The following is a 23,354-nucleotide window of genomic DNA, read 5'->3' on the forward strand; positions in this document are numbered from 1 at the left end:
TGTTAACTTCACCATGTATGGAGACCTGGGCAACAAGCTGGTACAATCATCTCCGTCACGTGTCGGTTGTCCAAGTCGCTAACATTGAATGCAGGTCCAACATGCCAAGCGAACCCAGAACCTAACACATCTTCCCCCGTATCAAGCCGAGATCGTTCGCGCCGTAGCACGAGAAGTGAGAGATCTCGATAAGGATGTGGCCGAACTCCTAGAGCCGTTCCAAGGCTCATTCGACCCCAGCGCTGACCAGGCCGTCGCCTGCACATTGCTGGTGAACCACCTCTCGATGCGAAGGAATAAGCGATGTCTACTTGCATATCATCGGACACGGACGGACAAGTTGGAAAAACTGGTGTGGAACGGAGCAGACGTTGTTGACCTCTCTGGCCAACAAGTGCGAGACGGCGCTGGCCACTCTACATCGGGAGGTCCTGGGCCCAGCGATGCCCCGACCAGCAGTCTGAGTCCGCAAGAGGAGGACTATGTCAGACAGTATAGCGACCTTCTGGCAGCATACAAGGGCCAATGGACGGATATCGATCTCACAGGTAGCCTAGAGCCACCACGGGATCTGTTCATCGACGTTCGGGTACTCAAAGATGCTGGCGAGATCCAGACGGAGTATGGGTGAGTGCCATGCCGATGCCTCTTGGGTGATAGAATACTGACTGACCATGACTGAAGCGCGATTACATTGACCAAGAACAGTCAATTCTACGTACGTCAGGGAGACGTCGAACGGCTGATCGCGCAGGGTTATCTGCATAAGCTTGGATGATTCGACCCAAAGCTTAAACAATAGCGCAAGCCATCATTTTGTTCGAGTTATTATACCCTGTGCTTAACGACCATGAATACCATCATCACATGTCATATCAAAATGTTGAAACGGCCCTCTCTCGTCTCTTGTTCGGGTTGCATTGGAGATTCACAAGCCACAATATGGGGTAGAGATGCCACCAAACGAGCCACATCTTTAACCTCCTCACATTGAATGGGTGAGGAATCACAGGTCGGACCGTTTCCAGCAACGATAGCCCTCAGCATAGGAATGGTATTCCCAAGGCAAGATATTCCTGTGGAGAACATGACCTTCCCCTCATAGTGAAACTAAACGCAAGGCAGTGGAGTTGACATTGTTGAGAGATCCAGCTGCTAAGTTAGCATGAGGGGTCGCATCATAGTGAGTAAGGGAGTTGACGAAACTGATTACTTGACGAACGCAACCCATATTCCAGACCCTAGAAGGCAATGTTTCGATAACGAATGGAAATGTCTCAAGAATACACGTTGCAACTGATGCTGCTTATCTGTGACGAATCACAGGTTTCAATGCGACTGAAACTGGCTGGATGGTGCAACTGCTACTGTGCAACTGGATAGGCCAAGCATCACATCACGACTTAAACGTCAATATCAGGCAATCAATTCCTTGGTGTGATGTTTATTCTGTGAATATGGTACCAAGACGCAGAAAGCTTGCGTCATATGCCGTGTGAAGAATGAAGCAAGGAGACGCAATTGTTAGGCTTGTGATAGAGGTGCATAAGATGTTGCCATTGGGCCAAGGTGTTTGAACAAGAGCCAGGCCTCTCTGAGCAATGGAGGTTTCTGGCCTCAATTGGGCACAGGAATCCCACAACGGGCCGCTCGTCAAGCGAAATGAAACGCGTCTGCATTCTGGTTACCCCCGGCCCCGGCAGAAAGGCAATGGTTTAGTGCGTGTTGACGCCCGTCGTGAGGTCTCGGTATCATGTCTGCTTGGATTGTGGGAACCAGGTTGGCCCGCCATCAATGGATAGCCAACTCCTCTCGACCGTCCATTCCAGGTTCCCGCCGACCGAGTGACATTTGGGAGATTGACTCTATTCCTCTTCCTTAACATATCCCGTCTCAATTCTCGCTCAAGCAACGCAGCGCAGCGCAACTCAGCACAATGTCCGAGCAAACCTCTACGCTAAAAGTCACAAGTTCGGCCCGCCCGGCCAAACTGGGCGGCCGTTGGGACGTGTTGGTTGCCTTCTCCTTAGGCCGTGGCGGCTGTTAGTGGGTTTCTCGGTCTCCCCAGGCGGGTCCATGCACGAGAAGAGGCTGCTGTGCATGTCAATCATGTCGCATGGTTGTAAGCCAAGGATCCATCCAGAGAAGAACTACTGCTTCAGTTGAGTCTAGTGCCTTCGGGTCCGTAGCACGAGGGAGGCGAGTTTGTTTCTGGACCCAGCAATGGAACCCCAGCGCGAGAGCCTTGTTGGTCAGGAGATGGTGCATCTTTTCACTTGCACCTGAACAGTAAATAACCCGTTGTCCGTCTTGTGTGTGCGGGCGCTGGACGGACTTGAACTTTGATAGTGCCATCCATGATACGACCCACCACATGGGATCCTTCCCGTCCGTCATTGAATTTCGTCACTCGATTCCCCACGAAATTCTCGCCATCCATCCCATCCTAACCCAGTTTCTTGTGAGCACCTGGCTCGGAATGCTTCCATGATCTTTTCTCAATCGTGTCTGAGCCTCCCTTTTCGGCCTTGAAAAGTTTTTCGTTGTTGTTTTTTGCTCTTATTGCTCCTCTGTGCTCATGCAACATCACCCGCAGCTAGCTCTTTAGCTGCATCCCAAGCCGGCTGGGAGCAAATCATGTCGTCGCCGCTGGGCTTCACTCCATGGCGCAGGAGGGCTCTGAGCTCGACCTCGCAGCGCGATCAGGACCAGGCGCAATTGCGAGGCGGCGAGCCCTCTAGCCCTCCTCATGCTCACCATGGCCACAGCGCTCACCTCCCAATTGCGACTCCGAGACCGTCGTCGATAAATTCTGTTCCTGGTCATAGAGAGCCCATCAGATCCTTCATCCATGGATCCGTGCGAGACAGCTTGGGTAAGTGCGCCAAAGCTCCAGAGAACCTTGTCGGATCTTGAAACTGATGTTTCTCCACTGCAGTCCCGATCGACAGTATTCAGAATGCCCGAACCGTTCGCGAAGACACTGCAGAGCTTGCGACGTACTTGCTCTCCGACCCAAAAAGTCTGCAGAGCCCGGCCTTTCTCCAACGGGCGAGGTTTTCCCACCAGGAGGCTGCAGAGTCCGAGACTGGCGATGATGCGTCCACTCTCGACAACGTGCGCTCCTCGCAGACCATCGTCGAAGTCTCGGAGCCGCCGTCGCCAGAGGGCGAAGTTGCCGACACGGAAGCGCATGCCGGGCCGTCGGTACTAGCAAACCTACTCAAGAGGTCTCCTCCACAATCAGTCGTCCACGATCAACAGGACGCCGACAATGGCGACGAAAACGAAGACGGTAATCAGACGCAGGTGGAAGAGTCTCGAATTGATCACCCAATGGACGATGCCACGGAGCAAACACCTCTGCTCACGCGCATCATGTCGGGTGGTCGGCGATCTTACATGTCGGATCTCGAGGGCCAAAAGGCTCCAACGAAACGCCCATGGATCACCAACCTCGTAGGAGTCGGTCACAAGATGGAAGAGAGAATGACCCATAGCGTTGCCGTCGCTGTCAACCCGAGTAGATGGGATCACCGTGCGCTCTGGAACTCGGTGGTGGTCAACCCTGCCTCATGTCTACCTGCTGTCGCCGTTGGACTCCTCCTTAACATCTTGGACGCATTATCTTATGGTGAGTTTTGGAGGCATTGAAGCTTCCAGACAGTGGCTAACGCAACCAGGCATGATCCTTTTTCCTCTAGGAAAGCCAATATTCTCTCATCTTGGTTCAGCGGGCATCTCAGTCTTCTACGTTAGCACCATTGTTTCGCAGATTGCCTTTTCATCCGGGAGTATTTTCAAGGGCGCGGTTGGCTCTGAGCTGGTCAGTACCTTCATCTTGACTTTCTAATTCAATAGTTAACATTGATCAGATCGAAGTGGTACCCTTCTTCCATAACATGGCTGCAAAGATCACCGAAGTTGTTGGGGAAGACAACCCCGATGCCGTGATCGCCACCACTATTGTGTCATTCTCGGTCAGCGCCATGTTGACCGGTCTCGTCTTTTATCTCATGGGCCGATTCAAGGTCGGTTACATGGTGGGCTTCATTCCCAGACATATCTTGATTGGCTGTATCGGTGGTGTCGGCTGGTTCTTGATTGCAACTGGCTTTGAGGTCTCGGCGCGTCTCGATGGCAGTCTTCAGTATAACCTCGACACACTCAAGCAGCTGACAGACCCTGCAACTGTACCACTATGGGTGACTCCCCTGGCCTTGGCCATTATTTTGTTTTATGGACAGTCCAAAATCACGTCCAAATTCTTTCTGCCATTGTTTATTCTGGCGATTCCCCTCATTTTCTACTTTTTTGTACTTGCGCTTGATGCATTGGATGTGGATGACTTGCGCAACCATGGCTGGATATTCCAAGGTCCTCCCTCTGGCGAGCCTTGGTGGTATTTCTATACCCTGTACAGTGAGTGACACTCCTTGGATCCTTGACGAATCCTTTTGCTAATTATGGCTGCAGAGTTCAAGCTCGTTCGGTGGGACGCTGTTGCAGAATGTATTCCCGCCATGCTCGCCCTCACATTCTTCGGCATTCTACATGTTCCAATCAACGTTCCTGCTTTGGCTCTCAACTGCGGAGAGGATCATGCCGACCTCGATAAGGAGCTGAGACTTCACGGTTACTCCAACTTTCTCTCTGGGTGCTTCGGTAGCATCCAGAACTACCTAGTGTATGCAAACACCGTCTTCTTTATGCGATCAGGCGGAAACAGCCGTCTGGCTGGCTACATGCTGGCAGCTTCGACATTCGGTGTTATGGTCATCGGCCCATCTCTCATCGGCTTCATTCCTGTCATGATGGTGGGCACTTTGATCTACGATCTCGGATTTGAGCTGCTTCTCGAGGCTCTCTGGCTTCCTCGCAAGAAGCTCAAGTTGGCCGAGTATCTAACTGTTGTGGTGATTGTCCTGGTCATGGGCATTCATGACTTTGTTGTGGGCATTGGAGTTGGCATCTTGCTGGCCTTTGTGTCGCTCGTTCTGCAGACTTCGCGGGTGTCTGCTATTCGTGGGAACTATTCCGGCGACATTGTTACTTCGACTGTGAGACGCAACCCCTCACAGCATCACTATCTGCACGAGGTGGGAAAGCAGATCTACATTGTCAAGCTCACAGGCTACCTCTTCTTTGGAACCATCGTCAGCGTGGAAGAGAAGATTCGAGGCCTATTGGAGGACAGCACATTTGAGAGGCAGCCGATCAAGTTCTTGATTTTGGACATGTGGCACGTCACTGGGCTGGACTATTCTGCTGGTGAAGCCTTCAACACCATTAGCCGTTTGCTCGACAACAAGGACGTCATTCTCGTCCTTAGTGGCGTTGACGCTGAGAGCCAGCTTGGTCGCAACCTGAGGGCCGTTGGACTCGGAAGTGATGGCATTGAGGTCCTGATGTTGCCCAACCTCAACTCTGCCCTGGAGAGTTGCGAGAACGAACTCCTCAAGACCCTTTATGCCAGACAGGAGGAACTCAACTCCCTGAAGCGCATATCAGCCCAGAACCTGGATGTGCCCGCGGCCAAGACGTCGGGCTTGTCATCTTTCGATCCGCCTTTCAACTCACCACGACGCAACCATCTCGCTGAAGCCGCCCGCGATGCTTTGAGTAACCTTGAGGTTCAGCGTCCTACCAAGTGGCAGGGTTTCAAGGAACCTCTTCGGCTCATGCTTCAGATATTCCAGGGACTGAGCGACAAGAATGAGGACTTTTGGTTCCCTGCAACGACTTACTTTACACGACGAGAGTACCCAGCTGGCACTGTCCTCTTCCGACGGGGAGAGGAAGCCAACGGATTCTATATGGTGGAACGAGGCATCGTCCGCGCCGAATACGACCTTCCGCAGGGCTGGCTATGCGAGAGTATCGTGGCTGGAACGACGCTCGGGGAATTGCCCTTCTTTTCAGAGACTGACCGAACGGCCACGGCGGTCGTGGAGCGAGACTGTGTGGTTTGGCTGATGGATAGGGACAACTGGGCCAAGATCGAGAAGCAAGAGCCAGATGTTGGACGGGAGTTGCTGAGGATATCTCTCAAGCTCACCAGTGAGAGGATGACTGCCATCACCTCGTATATCTTGACGACGGCGGGCTAGGCCGCATGTTTAACCACAAAATGACCAATCAATATTAGTTTTTGGAAATATGACACTTAATGTTGAGTATTGACTGGAATGCTGTTGATGGCCACCCACGAGGTAGGTATGAACCAGGTTAGTCAGCAGCTAGGTTGAAACGACCACATCTAGGGTAATCTACTTCCTTGGAATCTCTACACAGGCAGCAACCTTCATTCATCTTCTACTATCATCCTGCCTTTGTGCTTCGATAACCATATCGTGTATCGGCCTGCTGGTGTTGTTGGGTTGCTGTTATATACACGCTCAAGTGCTGAGGAGAAATACTGAGGGTTTGGTGTCTCCACCGGGTTGCCACCTCGAAGGGCGTAAAACGACATATCAGCCTTGGAGTTGCAAAATTGAGATACTCGGAACAGACAACTTCCAATAACGATCATCGCCATTTCCAAATATGCCTCAAACTATAAGATCCATCCTCGGCAAGTCAGGACGAGTTACAAAGTCGTTCAGACCACCTGCAACTCGCAAGCCATCATCACCAGCACCTCGCAAACCGGCACGTAAGGCAAAGGACCAAGATGCCGACTTGTTTCAGGACAAGCTCGACGATATGGGGCTGGCGAAACTACTAGAAGAGGACCTCACCCTTCGAGATGTCGTACAGGCCATGCGCTACATCCGCTCCCGCATGTTCAGCCCAGTTCCCTCAAAAGGGTTCAACTCGACAAGAACGGCAGAAGTGCTCAACTACCGCGCTACGACGGCGCCCCTCGTCACAGTAGGACATCTCAACGCAGTCCTTCGCTCACCTGGCAAGGTGGAGAGGGAACTAGCAGAGCTGACGTTAAAGGGCGTCGTGCGCAAAGTCCGAGTTGAGAGACGCGGTGGGATGGGCTCGGCGTTGATCGAGATGTCTGATCTCGAAGACATGTTGCAGAGAGCAAAGCTGAGCGGGGATACGAGAAACAAGTTTAGAGTGTTTTTGAAGGAGAATACGACTACGCAGACCTTGCCACATGGCGTCTTGGATAGCAAGCAGGCGGATGAGCTTGTTAGGGCGGGATTCCTAACAAGCTCTACACCCTCTGCACCCGAGGGAACTCTTGATATGCGGCCAGAGGACCGCACGACGCTTACTTCCATTCACCACGTTTCACGCTTCGCCTCGGGCACCGTCTCAGCCGTGGGCGGTCGCAACGCCATCCATCTTGCCGGAGGAGGCGGCGGCTCCCCGGCGCTCACTCACTCGTCCACATCTCGATCCGACCTCCGACTCGCAATACCTGGCCACGGCCGACACCTTAAGCTGGCGTCAGCTGCCGTGGAATGGGTACGAGATGCTATGGGACGGACACGCTGGGGCGAGGCCCCGGAGAGCTGGCTTAAGGAGCGGTTCGAGGGCGGAGGCCTATACGGACCGCGGTGGAAGGAGTTTTGGGGTGTAGAGTGGACGTGGGTGCTGGGGGAGGCTGTTGGGCTGGGAGTTGTCGAAGTGTTTGAGACGGGCAGCGTGGGGAGGGGGGTGAGAGCACTGGGGGGATAGACCGAAAGGGCATCTACGTATTCTACGGGCAAGTTTACTTTAGGCGTTTGTCGGATGGGCATGTGGTCTGGCGTTATTCATGGAAAAGGCAAACACGGCAGTTGAGTCGAGTTGAGATGAAACTGCTCGAAATGTACATCATGCATAGATTGCCAAGCTTGAATCGACTTATGTTCGGATAAGACCGAGAGCCTCCATTCATGCGGCAGAGTTGAAGGCCTCATAAGCGAAATGGTGGACTCGACGAGACAATCCCACTGCGAGTGCATTACTCCATGCCGAGGAATACCGTCTGAAACTCGTAAGAGAGAAAAAGAGCTCGGAGAAGTCCCCGATACGTACGAGTTTAATCTCCCGGATGAACACACACAAGACTCAGACCGGTTGCGGCTCGAGAAGTGAGTGATGTTGGCTTGAGTCTAGATGCGAAAAAAATAAAAATAAAAAAATATGGATATTGAAAAGGCAAAACTCCACGTGCAACCCAACAAGACAAGTTGACTCGGATATTGGAATGCTTGTAGAGATCAAGTTCCGTTTTCAATGAGCTTGAGTAACTCCCCAACGGGGATGCTACAGCGGAGGTGGAACTCTGGCCGGGGCTTGGTGGCCTCGTCTTTGCTTTTGGCTCTCGCCAAGGTTTCGATTCCCTTGTGCGGACGGACAAGGGATATCCTGTTCCGTTCAACGGTTGGATTGATGTAACCCTTCCCCCCTGTCGAGAGAAATGTCTAGGCTCAGCGAGGAGAGAACGGGGGAAGAGGGAGGCAACCATGAATTGCACGGGTGCAAACTACTGTATGTGCATGGTATCAATGTGCTTGTTGTGCGCATATACATGACACGAGAGAACCAACATGATATTAATGCCGATCTCAAGAAGCACGGCCTCGATATCGAACTTTTAGGCCTTGCACATGTGACAATCCTATGCAACTGATCGAACGCGGAATGTCTTGGCAAGCGTTGCCTGCCCGTTGCGCACGTTTCGAATTCCTCTCGAGCTTTTCTAATGGACTGCCTTTTGCCATGTGGAAACGATTCGAGGCAAGGGCTGTCGCGCCTGGGGCGGCTCAGACACACACACACACACACAGAGTCAAAAGAGCCAGGCCGTTGCGTGGGAAAAGAAGAAAAGAAAGAAAGGGGGGAGGGGCAAAAGCAATATCGGCAATGCGATGTCGATCTCGGGGGGAGGAACATGACCCTTGCTGAGGTTGTGATGCTGTGCAACCCCTCCAATGGAATGATATCTCCCTTTGGCTTGCCCTGTCTCTTGACATCAAGTCGTCGCGAAGGAGCGAATCAGCGGGCATAGTTGATAGGGCGCCCGGTTTTCTCGGTCGTCAGCTTGCTCAGGCTGCATATCCTAACCACTGGGGAGCGTCTTCAGGACATAGACACTAATGCGCGGTTAGTAGTGGGTGAGGTGACGACGCCACGTGCTTCTGAGGTTCATGATAGGCGGGAATGGTGTTCAGCAACCAAGATGAGCAGAGAACCAACTCAAGAGGGATTCGAGGACGCAACAACAGGGGAGACGACAGTAGTTTACTGATAGTCCGAATGTTCAAGCAAGTGAACGTCGCTATCACACCGAGGAAGCATGACGAAGCTGTTACCCCTGTAAGCAGACAAAGCCTCTCAAGGTGAAGCGGGCTGATAGTGTACCCGAGACGGCGGAAGCTGTCTCTGATGAACCATGTCGACCAGGGCGAGAGAAGAGGCGAGTTTTTCTTCTAGCGATGAGCAACGAGATCTGGCCGCCTCGTCCCACACAGCTGGAGCTGGGCTGGCAAGCAATGCCGAAGCTATCGATGGGATATTACTAGTTTTCCCTCGTCTGCTAGATCCTTTTCGCCGAGGCTCTGGCGTCGGGTGGTTCGAAGGCCATCTCTTTTTTTTCTTCATGGCTGGGTTGCCGGGTCCTGGTAAAAGGGGCACGGACAAGGGGTCCCCCCTCAGGCTTTTTGACAACTCTCGATGCCCATTGACGAACCGTGCTAGCAGCCAAGCCCTGGGGGGCTGCTGAAATTGCATCCACAGCAAGGCTAGGACTCGAGCCAATGGTGGACGACGAGGCGGCGGGTTGAGAGTCGACCAGTTGGTTCACTGTGATCATGGGGGCCCTGGATGAGACAAGCCATGGGGCTCTTTTGCGATGTCTTAATGAGTAATCGAGGACGACGTCGGCTCGGAGCTTCAAGGCCATTACGATCGTGCGTTGCATCGTGGCTTCAGCCCGTCTCTGACTGTAGGTTCGTGCTCTGTCCATGATGCTGACGGTGGAGTTTAGGCAGTTCTGTCTGTGCCTGCTTGTGCATACATCTCGGGCCGCTCTGGCCATGGCTCGGCAGACGTACGCACGCACAGTCGCCTCGCTTATAACGCGTCCAGTATAGTTTCTTCTGTGCTCCATTAAAGGCGTGCTATCGCCGTCTCCGCAAGTCCGGGGGCGTCGATAGCATGTGGTCAGGCGCTGCATGCTAAGTGAGTGTGCAAATCTTTTGAGGAGGGGCATGCAGGTACGGATTGGATCTGCATCCATGGCACAAACATGCAATGTCGACTAATGAACGCATCATGGACAAGTCTGTGACACGGCTGGAAGATGCTGATATGCTGTTGGATGGAATTGCATGAAGAATGCCATGAGGAAGCAACATTGAGTTGCAACATCATCTCGACTGCAGATGACAGGCAGGTCTCTACTGCGAAGTCTTCGCAGGCGAGCCTCGTGGCGTGTGATGTGATGAAAGATTGTTGGACAACGAGGGCTCCATCGACAAGGAACAAAAAGGGGCGTCCATCAGGGCAGGGCCGAGGCGAGGCTAGCCTAGCCGTATCGGGACCAGGTGGGCGTTGGCAGGGGAGCAGATGCGCGAGAAACGCAGCTGTGTGAGACATGTCAGCTTTTCCTTTTTCTATTTTATTCCCAATGTTCTGCCATTACTGGTTGAATTATTGATTGGGATGCAACTGCAAGAGGGAACGAGGGCTTGCTTGGCAGGGCTAACAGAGAAAGAGGGCTTGGAATTCTCGGAGACGAGAGCTGTTCTCGGAAGAAAGAGGGGGGTCAACTCGTATCGTATCACTCACTAACTGGACGCATTGCAGAATGAGATGAAAGAGGCGTACGTACTGGTCAAGAAAGAGAAAAGAGAGCAAGGTGATGGAGGCGTCTGGTCTCGAACCACAACGTTGCTTGAAACGGACCATTCTCGGACATGGCTTTCCTCCACCACGTTTGAGGTTTTCTCTCTATGTCGGGAACTAAGGTACGCAACCTTATTAGTTCAATTAGTAGTTGACAAGAGGATGGACGGACGGACCGAGTGCTACTGTACGACGGACGGGATCGATCTTGACGCAACCAGCCGAAGGACGGACGAACTTGTGGAGAGATGGAGGTTAGGTTGCCCGGCGAGAGTCAGACTGTCATCCACCTCATCGAGCAGCTCCCGTCTTCTGGCAGCTTATCTGACGGGTATTATTGCAGTAGCATTGCAAGCGAGAGCGTTGGATAACTTGGGTCCATGTAGTGCAATTGGATGGCCTTCTTTTTGACATGCTGAGCCTTCACAAGAGTCTCGATCCCTGAACCCTTCCTTCCTTGGGTCCATTCCAAATTGATTTGTTTTTTTCTGCCCCCCTCCACTCTTTCCTTTCTTTGGCTGCCCGCGGCCCCCCACTCCACCTTCCTAGAGGACGACCGGGGAAGAAAGATGCCTTCAGGCTCGCTGAGTGGTCCCGTCCTGGGCCCCTGTCGACGACCCCGGGCGGCTTTGGCCGTGGCCCCCCCGGAGAGGCTAGGTCGACCTCTTTTGCCCAATGTAACCCGAGAATATGAACGGCTTGCATATCGTAATTACCGGCCCTGTAAAGTACAACCTCGCGCCTTGTGATGCCGCTGTTCGGCGTGTTTCGTCTTTGCGTTATAGTTTATGGTACTTTGATGTCCACCGTAAAGGCCTGCAGTTGACTGGTACCTCCTCTAGCGGCCTCTCTTCCAGCTAAAACGCTAGTGCTGTACGCACTGTAACCGGCGCCGGCCTCTGGTGCTGCAGTACCGATACCTGGAAGGTCAGGTCGGGCCTCTCTGCCCAGCTCAGGTGCTTTCTGTGAGAGCCGTTTTCAGAGTTACCTTAACCAGGCTCGTTAGCACGTAACAAACACGCTTTCGAATTCAACACTCTCACATTCGACTTTTGATTCCATTCATCTCTCGTTCACCATACTTTCGTTTTCAATCTCATTCCCTCTTTCTCACTCATTTCGTCGCTCTCTCACTCAAGTCTTCCTTCCTGCGACCCGTTTAGACCCGCGACGTCACGCCACTCACGCCAGAAGCCCACATCCAATACATCCATTTGTGCTGTGTTGTGCTTGCTGCACTTCGCTGCCACAGGTCTTGCACGCGTGTGGGACTGCATCCCAGTTGTCCCAGCCCTTCCTTTCCCTCCAGACTCGCCTCGACAGGCTCTCATTCTTTTCCTCCCCACTTCATCAACACCAAGAGCAGGGCAGAAAGCGGCACTCTTTGCGGTAATCTCAGCTGGACTGTGTCATACATACCTAGAACCATCACTCGTCATCTCATCTTGTCCCCAGCTGCTAGCATCGACGCCGGCATCCAGGCGACCTCGGTTCCATCTCTCTGGCTTCAGCCCGGCCCAGCCTAGCCATCAAACCTGACCCAGCGCTTACCATTGTGCAACACGCGGGCAGTACATTACAACACTACAGCGCACCTGTAAGATCGATCACGCACCATCGGCCGCCAGTACACCAGCCATTCAGCCAGCCAGGTCCTGATCTTGATCCGTGTTTTCTTGTCCCGGTCCTGTTAGTCGACCCCGAGACGCCAGAAGGACCCGGCATCGTCACCGTGCCCCAGTCTGCAAAAAAGAGACGGACAAGGTCACTTACCATCATCCGCAACATCCACCCACGCTAGTCTAGCTCCCAACCTGGGCTTGGACTTGGGACCTTGCTCTCTCGTGGTGGTCTTTGCTTTTTACGAAGGGGGGAAGGGTTCACTTCCTCATCTCCTGTTGTGTCGCTCACTTGGACGAGGGCACCTGGAACGCTCCTCAACGCCGCCGCACCCCCTTTCAACTACATCCCTCTTTGGACACTGGAAATTCCTTCCCTCGACATACTCGACGGCTCAGTACGTTGCTGGTTAACTTTCTTTCAATCTTGCTTCCATTCTGTTCAGCCTGCATCCTTTTTGTTGCCTTCTCACCAGGAACCTGCCTCCTGTCGCTATCATACGCTAGTCCCGTCGACTGCCCCAAAGTCACTGACCACCAGACCCCAGGTCAATCCATCCAGCCTCCGAGAGAGAAACACCCTCCCGAGTCCGCCCCGTCTACCCGCGTTCCAGCGATTTATTCCTCCCTTGATCGGCCGCAGACAAGTCCACCCTTGCGCAGGACGTCGTCGAAGCATTATCGAAATTTCTCTGTCCCTTGCGAATCGAGCGCCCTCCGCGATCGAGACTGGCGTTGAATCCAATCGAGCCATCATTCGACCTGTCGTCATCGTCCCAGGGAGTTCATGGACCGACCGACCTTTTGAACGGATAACCAGACTTTCGACCGGGCTACTAGCCCTGAGCTTGCGAGTCCTTCACTCTCTTGACTTTTCCCCCGCTTCATTTCATCACACACGCTGCCATGACGACTACGCTGCCGCGGCCATCGCGGCCTTCGGTCGGGCCACCAAACATGGCCCTACCCGCTCTGCCCGTGAGCAAGACGCGCAAGAGCACCGGAAATATCCCCTCATCGACCTCAAGCAAGTCAGCACCTGGTACTCCCAGATCAGGACTCCGAACACCCTCAACACTGAGCCTCGCTCCTCCTAGCCCATCACCCGCACTCCCGCAGTCTAAGCTTACTGCTGGTGTAAACGGCGCGGGAAAGACTATCCGAAAGAGCGTTAGCATTAACTCATTCCCACAACCACCCAGAGGTGATACCCGTGTGCCGCCTAGCCCGCGAGCACCCGTCGACAAGAACCGAACATCCAGGAAACCTTCCAAGGCCAACAAGGACTCGATGTATAGCACATTTAGCTCGAGCACCCCCAGCTTCCTCAATGGCAGCGCCGATGGAAAATCAATTACCAGCGTGCGCATGTCTGATGGTCTGATTAGTGTTTCTTCACCACCCCAGAGCAGGAGTTCTTCGGCGCAAGACTCATATTCAACATCAGCTACGACATATGATGATCCCGTAGAAGGCTCGAGCCAGAAGCCCGATGCCACTGCTGATAAGCGAGCATCGAAGCACGATGGAAAGGGCAACGTCGTGGTCAGCGTCCGAGTCCGACCGGATGCTAATGGTAACAATGGAAGTCCGGACGGCGAATGGATGGTTGATGGGCGCAAGTCGCTTATTTCATTCAAAGGAAAAGATGGCGGGGATCATTTCTATGGTATGTGAATTCCTGAGAGTGGCTGGCTGCGAGCATCACTAACCTCGCTTTGCTTTAGACAACGTTTTTACGACTCACGATAACAACTCCCGAGTATACGATCACATCGCAAAACGGCTAGTCCGACGAGTTATGGAGGGCTATCATGGTACCGTCTTTGCCTACGGCATGACCGGCACAGGCAAGACATTTTCGATGCAAGGAACTGCCTCATCACCAGGCGTGATCCCCCTGGCTATCACTGATATTTTCTCTTACATCCGAGAAACACCCTCGCGAGAGTTTTTGCTGCGAGTCAGCTACCTTGAGATTTACAACGAAAAGATTCATGACTTGCTGAGCATGTCGACAGCTGGCGGCATCGGCGGCAGCGGACAACAGGATGAGATCAAGCTCCGCGAGGACAGCAAGCGTGGTGTCTATGCTACTCCCCTAAAGGAGGAGATTGTGCAGAGTCCCACTCAGCTTCTGCGTGTCATTGCCCGAGGTGACCAGGCTCGGAGGACAGCCAGCACCCAGTTCAACGCTCGCAGTTCGCGAAGTCACGCTGTCGTTCAGATCGTCGTTGAGAGCCGAGAACGCATGCCAGGTGCCAGCTCAGCTGGGGAGAGCAAGCGATCTGGCCTTCTTCCCGGTGGTGTCCGCGTGTCAACTCTGAGCTTGATTGATCTTGCTGGTTCTGAAAAGGCCGCCGAGTCAAAAGAGCGGAGACAAGAGGGTGCTCACATCAACAAAAGTTTGCTCACCCTAGGAACTGTCATCTCGAAGCTTTCAGAGTTGAAAGAGAAGGAGGCCAAGGGTGGAGACAAGGAAGGAAAGCATCTTCCTTACCGTGATAGCAAACTCACCCGGCTCTTGCAAGGAGCTTTGTCCGGAAACTCACTCGTCAGTATCCTCTGCACCATCCAGATCGGTGCAGGAAACAGCGCCGTGCTGGCCAATAACCACACCCTGGAGACTATCAACACCCTCAAGTTCGCCTCGAGAGCCAAGAATAACATTGTCAGCCACGCAAAGAGAGCCGAGGAAGCCCTCGGAGCTGGTGGTGAAGGAGGCGCGAGGGTGTTACTTGAGCGCTACCGCATGGAAATTCTGGAACTAAGACAGCAACTGGATTCTCAGGCAAAGAAGAAGAAGAAGGAGGAGACGGAAGAGGATAAGATCCAGAACGAGGTAGAGGAGAAGGCGCGGGAAGTTGAGGCAGCAGAACGACACGAGGAACAAATTCTCGAGATGCAGCTTGCCCGAACAGCACTCAAGGAGCGAATCGATCACCTGAACCGACTCATCCTCAGCTCTAAATCGATCGGTGTCAACACGAATGGATCCATCAGCTCTCTTGGACAATACGCTCGTTTCTCCCAAATCTCACTACCGGCATCGATCCGCTCATCGGTCGCTACGTCTGTGGGCGGTAGGTCGCTCCTGGAGCGAACATCATCGATGACCTCGGCATCATCCACCATTGGACGACGGTCTAGTGGTGGTCAGAGAATTGGAGACGAGATGGGCGAGGTCGATGACGATAGTGCTGGTGAGTTTGGAGACGGTACAGCTTCTTTGACGGCACAGAACCGTGCCCTCCAGGCAGATCTCATGGACAAGAACCGGTATATCGCGACATTAGAGAAGCGACTCCTCCAGGCCCGTCGTACAAGCTCCAGCCGAGCATCGGTGGGCTTCGCTGCGCCGAACAAAGGCATCATGGTCGGAGAGGACCATAGCGTGTCTGCGGCACTTCGAGAGAAGGACAACGAGATTGCCGATTTGCGAGCAAGACTGGACGACAAGGACAGGATGCTGGCTGCATTGAGGACTGCGGCTCGATCCCGGGACACGGCCGAGGCAACAGTTGAACCTCGATCGCCGCCTCCACAACAAGAATCGCACCCTGAGGTGCCAGCTGAAACGAAGCCAGCAGAAGGCGAGAAGAAGCGAAGCCGAGGGGTTGATGAGATGAACAATCTTCTCGATGAGATGCTTCAAGATCGAGTCGAGTCTGGAGAAGTGGTCCGGGGCAAGCGAGGAAGTTTGCACATGGCCAGCGGTCCGAAGATGGACTCGCTAGCAGAACCCAGCATGGAGCCGCTACGACGAACACCAACACCGAGCCCGATCGAAGAGCCCAAGGCTGTGCCGGCAGAGGCATAGAAGGGGATGCAGAGAGACAAGTGATATTTTCCTTGATTCGAGAGCGATGGGAGTGTTTTGAACAGAACAGAACAGAGTGAAAAGGCGTTTCACACAGGCGTTAAGGAGGTGGGATACTAAGTTATTCTCTCAGGGGAAAAGGGATTTTGTTTGCGTTATACCCGATTTTACTTTCGTTTGTCATAGGCAAGGAAACACAGGAATGGCCAGTTCTAGGAGGACTTGATTGTTTCTTTGGCAATGTGGGCACCTGCGTTGTTCATTTCCGGGACTCGGGGAGATACGTCCCGCATTGTGTTATGTGAGTTAATTTATTGCGACCAGGAAGCGAAGCAGGCGGCCAGATGTCTATACTGTGACATGAATTTCCTTGGTTGACTTTTGTTTGGTGCTTAACGCAGAGAGGCGTTGACTGTACTACTACTACATGATGGACGGCGGAAGGAAACTTGGTGGCGGAAATCAACGGGCAACGGTTGAGTTGCTGTGGCGAGATAATGACGGGGAATGAGAGAAGATAAACTCGAAAGGACAAGAATGATAGAAATTCCTGATGCAAGTGCTTGTTTGTTTGTGTGCAGAGCAAAGTGAGGGTTGGATTGTCATGTCACGATGGCTCGAAGACAAAGGTCTTGGCTCGCTTGGCCCATGTCAGTGAATGCAAACAACCATCTCTTGAAGAGGCAGTGGGCGGGTGTTGAAACTCGGAGGAGGGATTAGAGCACCATGATGGGCTGACATGGATTATGCTGGAACGGGAGATGGCTGATGCGGAGAGTATCTGTAGCATGAACCGGGACGCAGATGGCGAGACAGTCGGGCACGAAGAAGGTTGGCACATGGTTTATGCAAGGAAGCGAGTCGTGTTTGCTGGGACAAGGACGAAACACGGGAGGTGGGAGGTTGGGTAGAGGGTGCGTGGTTGGGTGGGTAGTGTTACAGGGAGTACGGATGTATTGTTGTCGATAGCTTCTTCTTCATGATGGCTATTGTCACTATAAACACCATTTTTGAGAACCTCACATAGGCCAACGGACAGAGTTGAGATGAAGGAGAGCTTCAAGCCGTCAACAATGTCGTTGAAATTGGGGGAGCGCCGTTGGATGGACTGAGACTAGGACACCCGCTGATTGGTCCACACCGTTGAGAATTGCCAAATGTGAAACAGGTCTAGAATTAGCGAAAGTTGAAAGTCCCCCACCAAGATTAGCCAGGAGCTGTACCTTGCAGAAGCGCGAGACCAGGGTCAGTGAGAGTCGTCGTCGAGGACAAAGGTTCGTGAGCCCATGACAACTCAGAGATACGAAGAGTCGGAGAGGAGGTCTGTTTCGGTTGCCGCTGACAAAGTTACATTCGCGCTGGTGTTTGCCATCGGGTTAGCGGGCAAACTCGATGATCGACGGCATCCCGGTCGAGAATGTCTGTCTGTAACAGTGGGTGACGTTTGATTGTCGGAAAACGCAACATGCAGTGTCTCCCGATCACGGTCTGGCGTCGATGCTGTGACGGCGGGAGAAACATCTCTTTCCTGCTCGAGTCTGTGCGCCGAGCTGTACACGATAGCCATCCGCCCCCTGCGCAATCAACCTGCGACGGCCACTCCCTTTTGGTGTTGCTGCTCAGCAGTGATCCCGCCGCGTGACCTCGTTCACGGGTCTAGCCTTGATTACTTGGCGATATGGCCTGAGAAGCGGACTCTATGTGTAGATTAGTTGGAGGTCATTTGGCGTGAAGGATGCTCGAGGATTGAGGCTAACGGTGACATGTCCATGCAAGAGTGGGATCGCGCCTCTTCTAGCGACTGAGCCATTCAAAGGAGGAGGTATTGTCACGCCTTGTCTGCGGCGTCAGGTAACATACCTGGTAACATGATGACGGCTCACGCGTTAGCTTTTCTGTTAATCCATGGATCTGAGTGAGGTACTTTGGGCTAGAGCATCTCGAAGCAGACCATGCCTCGGAGGTTCCTTCCCATCCGGGATGCTCCCTGCCAGCCCCATCTTGGGACGGACTCGCCAGATTTCTTCCTTCCACTCTTGAGCAACACAACATCCATACACGTTGGGGACTCGAGACCTTCTTCTCTTCCTTTCTCTTCTCACCACCTGCTTTTTGGCTTCATTTCTCTCATGCGCGACCTGGAGGCTTGACGTCTTCATTTCACTATAACCGCACTTTTTCATCTGCTTCTTCATACGCTCCTTCCAAACCCCCGTCCTATTTCTCCGTCGCCTACTCGGTGATATTTTCTGGACCGCCCTTTTTCTAACCCAACAAAACGAACGATTTCGTTGTGTGTCCCACTGGACGCTTCTGCTTCTTGTAGCAAACAAACCGCTGGATGGGCTTGCGAAACGAATTGATGACCCCGATCCCGTTCATGACGACGAATCCCGCCGTATCCGACCTTCTATCTTACATTGTCTGAGAATCGGCGCGGATGAGATTAAGCTCCCGTCTTTCTCCATTATCAGCAACTCGACCCGTGTTTGCTCCGGTTGCACCAACGGCTTGAAGCCCGCATCGGATATACAACCCCAATTCTTTCTTGTCACTCCTTTACAGTCAGAGATCTCCCTTCGAGAACGACCTGGTTTGCCGTCTCCGGAATCCTGACCTTATCTTACAACCTCTCTGAGCTTTCCTCGATCTTCGATTTTCGACTCCCATTCAACCGTCCAAACTTGATTGTTTGGTTCACTTACACTCATTTCTAAACGAATTCATCATGTCGGCCCCGACTCAATCCAAGATGTTGGTTGTGCCGCCAGCGCTGAACCTGCGCCGAGCTGGCGCTTACAACGCTCAGGATCGTGGACCTCTTTCTTCTACCACTTCCAGATTCAGCTTCAACCACCTTCTCTTCTCTCCGCCACCTTCGCCAGCTCTTCCTGCGCTGGTACCTCGACCCCCGAAGAGGACCTCGAGTCAGATCCTGGTTACTCGGCCGAGCCGAGTGTTTCGACGACTCTTCCTCCTCGGAGCGCTGCTTTCGATTATCTATCTCATGGGCCTGGCCTTTCAGAACCCCGATGTCATTCCCGCCGCCGTCTGGCCTTACTTTGGCCAGGAAGAGTTTGAGATGGTTGGACAATACGACCTGCCCGACTTCCCGACTCCTATCCTCATCAGTGACAACAAGGGTCGTTCCAAGTGGACTATTTCTATTCCTCCAAAGCACGATTTCCCCCTAACCATGGAACAATACGCCGAGATGGGTAGCCAGTGCCGAGAAGTGTCTTCGCGAGCCCGAGACCTCCACCGTAAGGCTCCAATCACCGAGCAGGAGATTGTGAACTATGATGCCCAAGACGATTATTTCGTTGACATTTACGAGGCTGAGAGGTCCGGTCTGCTGCCACCGGGCAAGGGAATGCGGACTAGGGGCAAGGGCAAGTTCGTTGGGCTGGATAAGAAGCACATGAAGTACAAGCCTGTTTGCGAGAGCTCCATGACCTTTGTGCTTGAGACTTCGGATGCCGGCCTTGGAAACACGCTCATGATGCTGTGGACTTTCTACGGACTCGCCAAGCAGCAAGGCCGAGACTTTTTTATCGTCGACTCCCGCTGGGCTTATGGTCCCTACACTGAGATCTTTGACGCCCCTCCTGTCCCCGATTGCCGACCGCCTCCACGACACCACATGGTTCCTTGCCCCTTCCAGGCCCGTCACTTGGTTGTCTCTGCGGCTACAGCAAGGGAAGTCTTCCCCGCGCTGTTGGCCAAGAACCACCGTATTGCCGGCACCGACAACCCTGTCAAAGACCTCTTCCAACTGGCACGCACTGGATTCGAGGATCTTTTCGCCTTGAGCGAGGATGACCAGGCTTATGTCGATAACCGTGTGGTTGGCCTTCAGGCCAGGGCCAAGATGGGAGACACACTCACCACTCGTGCGCCCATTGTTGGTCTTCACATTCGCCATGGTGACCAGCATCCGCTCGAGTTTCAGTATCGTGACAACTACATCCCAGCCGAAGTCTTTCTCAAACAGGCCGAAGAGTTTGTAGACGAACACTACAACGCATCCGAACTCGAGGATCCCAAGCAGCGACACTACATCACCCTCCTCGCTTCGGATGACCCGACAGTGCAGGAAGAGCCTCAGTTTTCAAACGTCGTCCTCTCCCAGGACCGAATCCGGCTGGCCTCGAAGGGAGCGATCGACCAGGCCCACGGCAGCTCGGAGCTGCTCCACAACTTTGTTGAAAAGACGTTTGGCTGGGAGGGCGGATTCTTTGCCGCCATGTTCTGGAACCTGGGCGTTGACAGCAAGAACAATGCTGCCGAAGCCCCTGCTGGAGTCAACGTTCAAGGCGTGAACGAAGAAGCCAGACACATGGCACCACCATCAGAGGAAACGCTGAGATTGCGAAGCCTCATTGGGCGTGCGTACATGATGGACCTTGCTGTACTCTCCGAGTCCAGTGACAAGATTGTGTGCGCAGTGAGTGCCATGGGATGCCGCCTGCTAGCCGTCATGATGGGATGGGAGGACGGCATGGAGAAGGGTGGCTGGAAGAACGTGGATGGATCGTATGGGTGGACTGGCATTGACTGGTAATGGCAGTCACCCAAAATTGGAGAAGGATACGATAGTATCTTCTCATCCATCGTTGAGTTCATAATCCACCATCTTTTTTCATGAGGCAAGGCAGGCATTGGGTGGCGTTGGTCGGCGTTGATTCTGGAAAGCAGCATGATACCGATCTTTTCTCTTTTATTTTACTTTTTCGAAAAAAGCACTTGAACATACAGTATTGGACAAAAGTCCTTTAGAAGCAGATATTCTAACTTCCAAACCATTACCCTCTTTTCAGTTGATGAGCTGTTGCTTCATTTGCGTTGTGAGATAGCTGGTGTAAGTGGCACACTTTGCTGCCATGTTAGCTCCTGACGTATCCAACCATTTTCTAGCAAAATGAGTAATTGGTGGTGAAGTTTGAATACGGATGAATTTCTAGTTAATATTCCTATGCAAGCACTTGGAAACTGCATGTGTTTGTTGTTTATGAATGAAATTCATATTCAATTGTTCAGGCACCAGACTGGATAAAAGCGGGTCCAAGCCACTCAACTCTGCGCTCATCATCATTGTTCCGCGCAGGAGCAGGCGCGGCTCGACCCTCGACCCAAATCGTGCTTCATTCACATGAGCTCCAACATTGATACATTGATTACGGCATTTGGCCACTCTCTCAGCATCGCCTCGCCTTGCTGAGGCCTTCTACTTTTAATTCTACTTCCGACGCGATCGAGATACCACCGGCCGAATCGCGATAGCTCGTCCACTTATCGACCTTGATCTGCGCCGAGCAGAGAAGCTCATCACAGCCAGCCTCGTTCACGATTCCTCCTCGAGCCTAGAGCTCCCCCGTCGCCGCCATGTCTGGCTCAGCACCCGGTTCCGATGCCGCGCCTGCAGCGCCCCCGAAGCCTCGTCTCAAGATCAACGTGAGCCGGTCCTCATCCTTCGTCGAGGCCAAGACCAAGAAGACCTCCTCCGCCGCAGCGACTCCCACAGAGGGCGGCGGCCCCCGCAAGGTCAAGCTCAAGATTGGCAAGTCGCAGCCGACGACGCCCGCAGAGCCCCCGCCGCCAAAGACAAAGGCCGGCAGGCAGACCAAGCCGACCCAGAAGCTCGTGGAGAGCAAGAAGCGCGCCCACGATGAGCTGGACGATGATCTCCCCCTATCTGCCGCCCAACAGCACCTGGCAACAAAGATCAAGCTCAAGGCGTCAAAGTCGGGCGTCACGCCCACGCTGGTCGTGAAACCAAAGGGGCGCGCCCCCGTACACCCGCCAGGAGACGGCTACGATTCAGAAGCTAGCGATCGCGAGAAGGACCCTTCGATCGAGGAACAGTTTGTCCTGAGGATGCCGCCGGGAGAGCACTGCGAATATGTGCGGCAGTGCATGGAAAATGGAAAGATGGGCATTGCGCGCGCTCAGGGAGGAGCCGACGTCCAGCTCAAGTTCTTCGAGGAGGACACGCGGCGCGCCGTCATGACAGTCAAGGGTCAACCCTTTGCCGCCGTCATGGTCGATCTACCTACTATCACCGAGGCCATGAAGACATGGGATCGCAAATCGTTCCTCAAGTCGGCCGACATCTGCCAGATGCTCCTCGTTTTCCAAAAGGTCTCCAATGAAGCCGAAGCGAGACAAGCGCCTTTACCGTCAATGATTGACCAGCACTTTCGATGGCCGCACGGTCTAACACCGCCTATGCACGACTGTGTGAACCGAAGATTCGCCAAGACCATCAGCCGTAAAGAGATCGAGGATAAAGAGGCAGAGGTCGAGCGCTTGCTGGCCGAGGACGCCAAGGCGGGTTCAACGCGATGGGAGTGGGTCGACGAGAGGCAGCAGGAGGAGGACGAGTACGGAGCAGAAGAGGATGCCGAGGGCGAGATGGACGACGGCATGGACTACTTCCAGAGCCAGGATGTGTTTGGCGACGACAACGATCTCGAAGCCGACCTCGAGGCCGCCTTTGCCGACGACTTGTTCGCCGAGACCCCCGCAACCGGCATGGATGCGCCCACGCCTCTCACAACGACACAGGTCAACACCCCGGCGGCCATCCACGATAGCATCGAGGCAGACGAGTCTGAAGAGGTCTCTGATGATGACGACGATGACGATGACGACGAGGACCTCGATGACGATGCCCGTGCCCAGCGTGATGAAGAGCAGGGAGTCAAGGATATTATCAATGACCTCAAGAAGCAGCTGGCCAACAAGCAGGCTGAGCTGGCTCGCACCCAGAACAAGATCCTGCGTACTCGTATCGAGCAGACCATCAAACAGCTCAAGTCGGAGATTGAGCTCAAGAATTCCTCCATTGGCATCGAGACCGATGACTAGATGGAGACCGAGCATCTTGCAAGGCGGACTTATACAGGCTATGCACTCTACCCGTGGCATATTGTTATACTGGAAAACAGGCTACACGATTGGAGAATGGCGTACGGTGTCACCCAAGGTTTGGGAAAAGGGATGTTTGATTATCGACTTAGAAATACCACTTTCAATTCCATCAACATTAATACGTATCCCTTCCTCATGGTCTACAACAATATCTCGCCTATCTCCATCACACTTGTCCGAAATTCCTT

The 23,354-nt window shown here is 53.3% G+C and overlaps 6 protein-coding genes across 6 annotated transcripts; all 6 read left to right on the top strand.

Annotated features, from left to right (window-relative positions):
* Window positions 1–13: 13 nt before the first annotated feature.
* On the top strand, window positions 14–631 carry NECHADRAFT_98779 (uncharacterized protein; the record flags this gene model as incomplete). Its single annotated transcript, XM_003053471.1, has 2 exons — window positions 14–40; window positions 95–631. The coding sequence occupies 2 exons, from the start codon at window positions 14–16 to the stop codon at window positions 629–631; spliced, it is 564 nt and encodes a 187-aa protein (XP_003053517.1).
* A 2,006-nt stretch (window positions 632–2,637) lies between these two features.
* Window positions 2,638–6,110, top strand: NECHADRAFT_32063 (uncharacterized protein; the record flags this gene model as incomplete). The annotated part of the gene is made up of 5 exons (XM_003053472.1): window positions 2,638–2,875; window positions 2,939–3,634; window positions 3,684–3,826; window positions 3,876–4,422; window positions 4,477–6,110. The coding sequence occupies 5 exons, from the start codon at window positions 2,638–2,640 to the stop codon at window positions 6,108–6,110; spliced, it is 3,258 nt and encodes a 1,085-aa protein (XP_003053518.1).
* A 436-nt stretch (window positions 6,111–6,546) lies between these two features.
* On the top strand, window positions 6,547–7,638 carry NECHADRAFT_74749 (uncharacterized protein; the record flags this gene model as incomplete). The annotated part of the gene is made up of 1 exon (XM_003053473.1): window positions 6,547–7,638. The coding sequence occupies one exon, from the start codon at window positions 6,547–6,549 to the stop codon at window positions 7,636–7,638; it is 1,092 nt and encodes a 363-aa protein (XP_003053519.1).
* Window positions 7,639–13,322: 5,684 nt separating this feature from the next.
* On the top strand, window positions 13,323–16,541 carry NECHADRAFT_57368 (uncharacterized protein). Its single transcript, XM_003053474.1, has 2 exons — window positions 13,323–14,082; window positions 14,141–16,541. The coding sequence occupies exons 1-2, from the start codon at window positions 13,371–13,373 to the stop codon at window positions 16,231–16,233; spliced, it is 2,805 nt and encodes a 934-aa protein (XP_003053520.1). The 5' UTR covers window positions 13,323–13,370; the 3' UTR covers window positions 16,234–16,541.
* A 2,420-nt stretch (window positions 16,542–18,961) lies between these two features.
* NECHADRAFT_31019 (uncharacterized protein) lies at window positions 18,962–20,797 on the top strand (the record flags this gene model as incomplete). The annotated part of the gene is made up of 1 exon (XM_003053475.1): window positions 18,962–20,797. One exon carries the CDS (start codon window positions 18,962–18,964, stop codon window positions 20,795–20,797), a length of 1,836 nt encoding a protein of 611 aa, XP_003053521.1.
* An 821-nt stretch (window positions 20,798–21,618) lies between these two features.
* On the top strand, window positions 21,619–23,103 carry NECHADRAFT_74752 (uncharacterized protein; the record flags this gene model as incomplete). Its single annotated transcript, XM_003053476.1, has 1 exon — window positions 21,619–23,103. The coding sequence occupies one exon, from the start codon at window positions 21,619–21,621 to the stop codon at window positions 23,101–23,103; it is 1,485 nt and encodes a 494-aa protein (XP_003053522.1).
* Between the last annotated feature and the right edge of the window lie 251 nt (window positions 23,104–23,354).

This window comes from Fusarium vanettenii (assembly GCF_000151355.1).
Source record: "Fusarium vanettenii 77-13-4 chromosome 1 genomic scaffold NECHAsca_1_chr1_3_0, whole genome shotgun sequence".
NCBI lineage: Eukaryota > Fungi > Ascomycota > Sordariomycetes > Hypocreales > Nectriaceae > Fusarium > Fusarium vanettenii.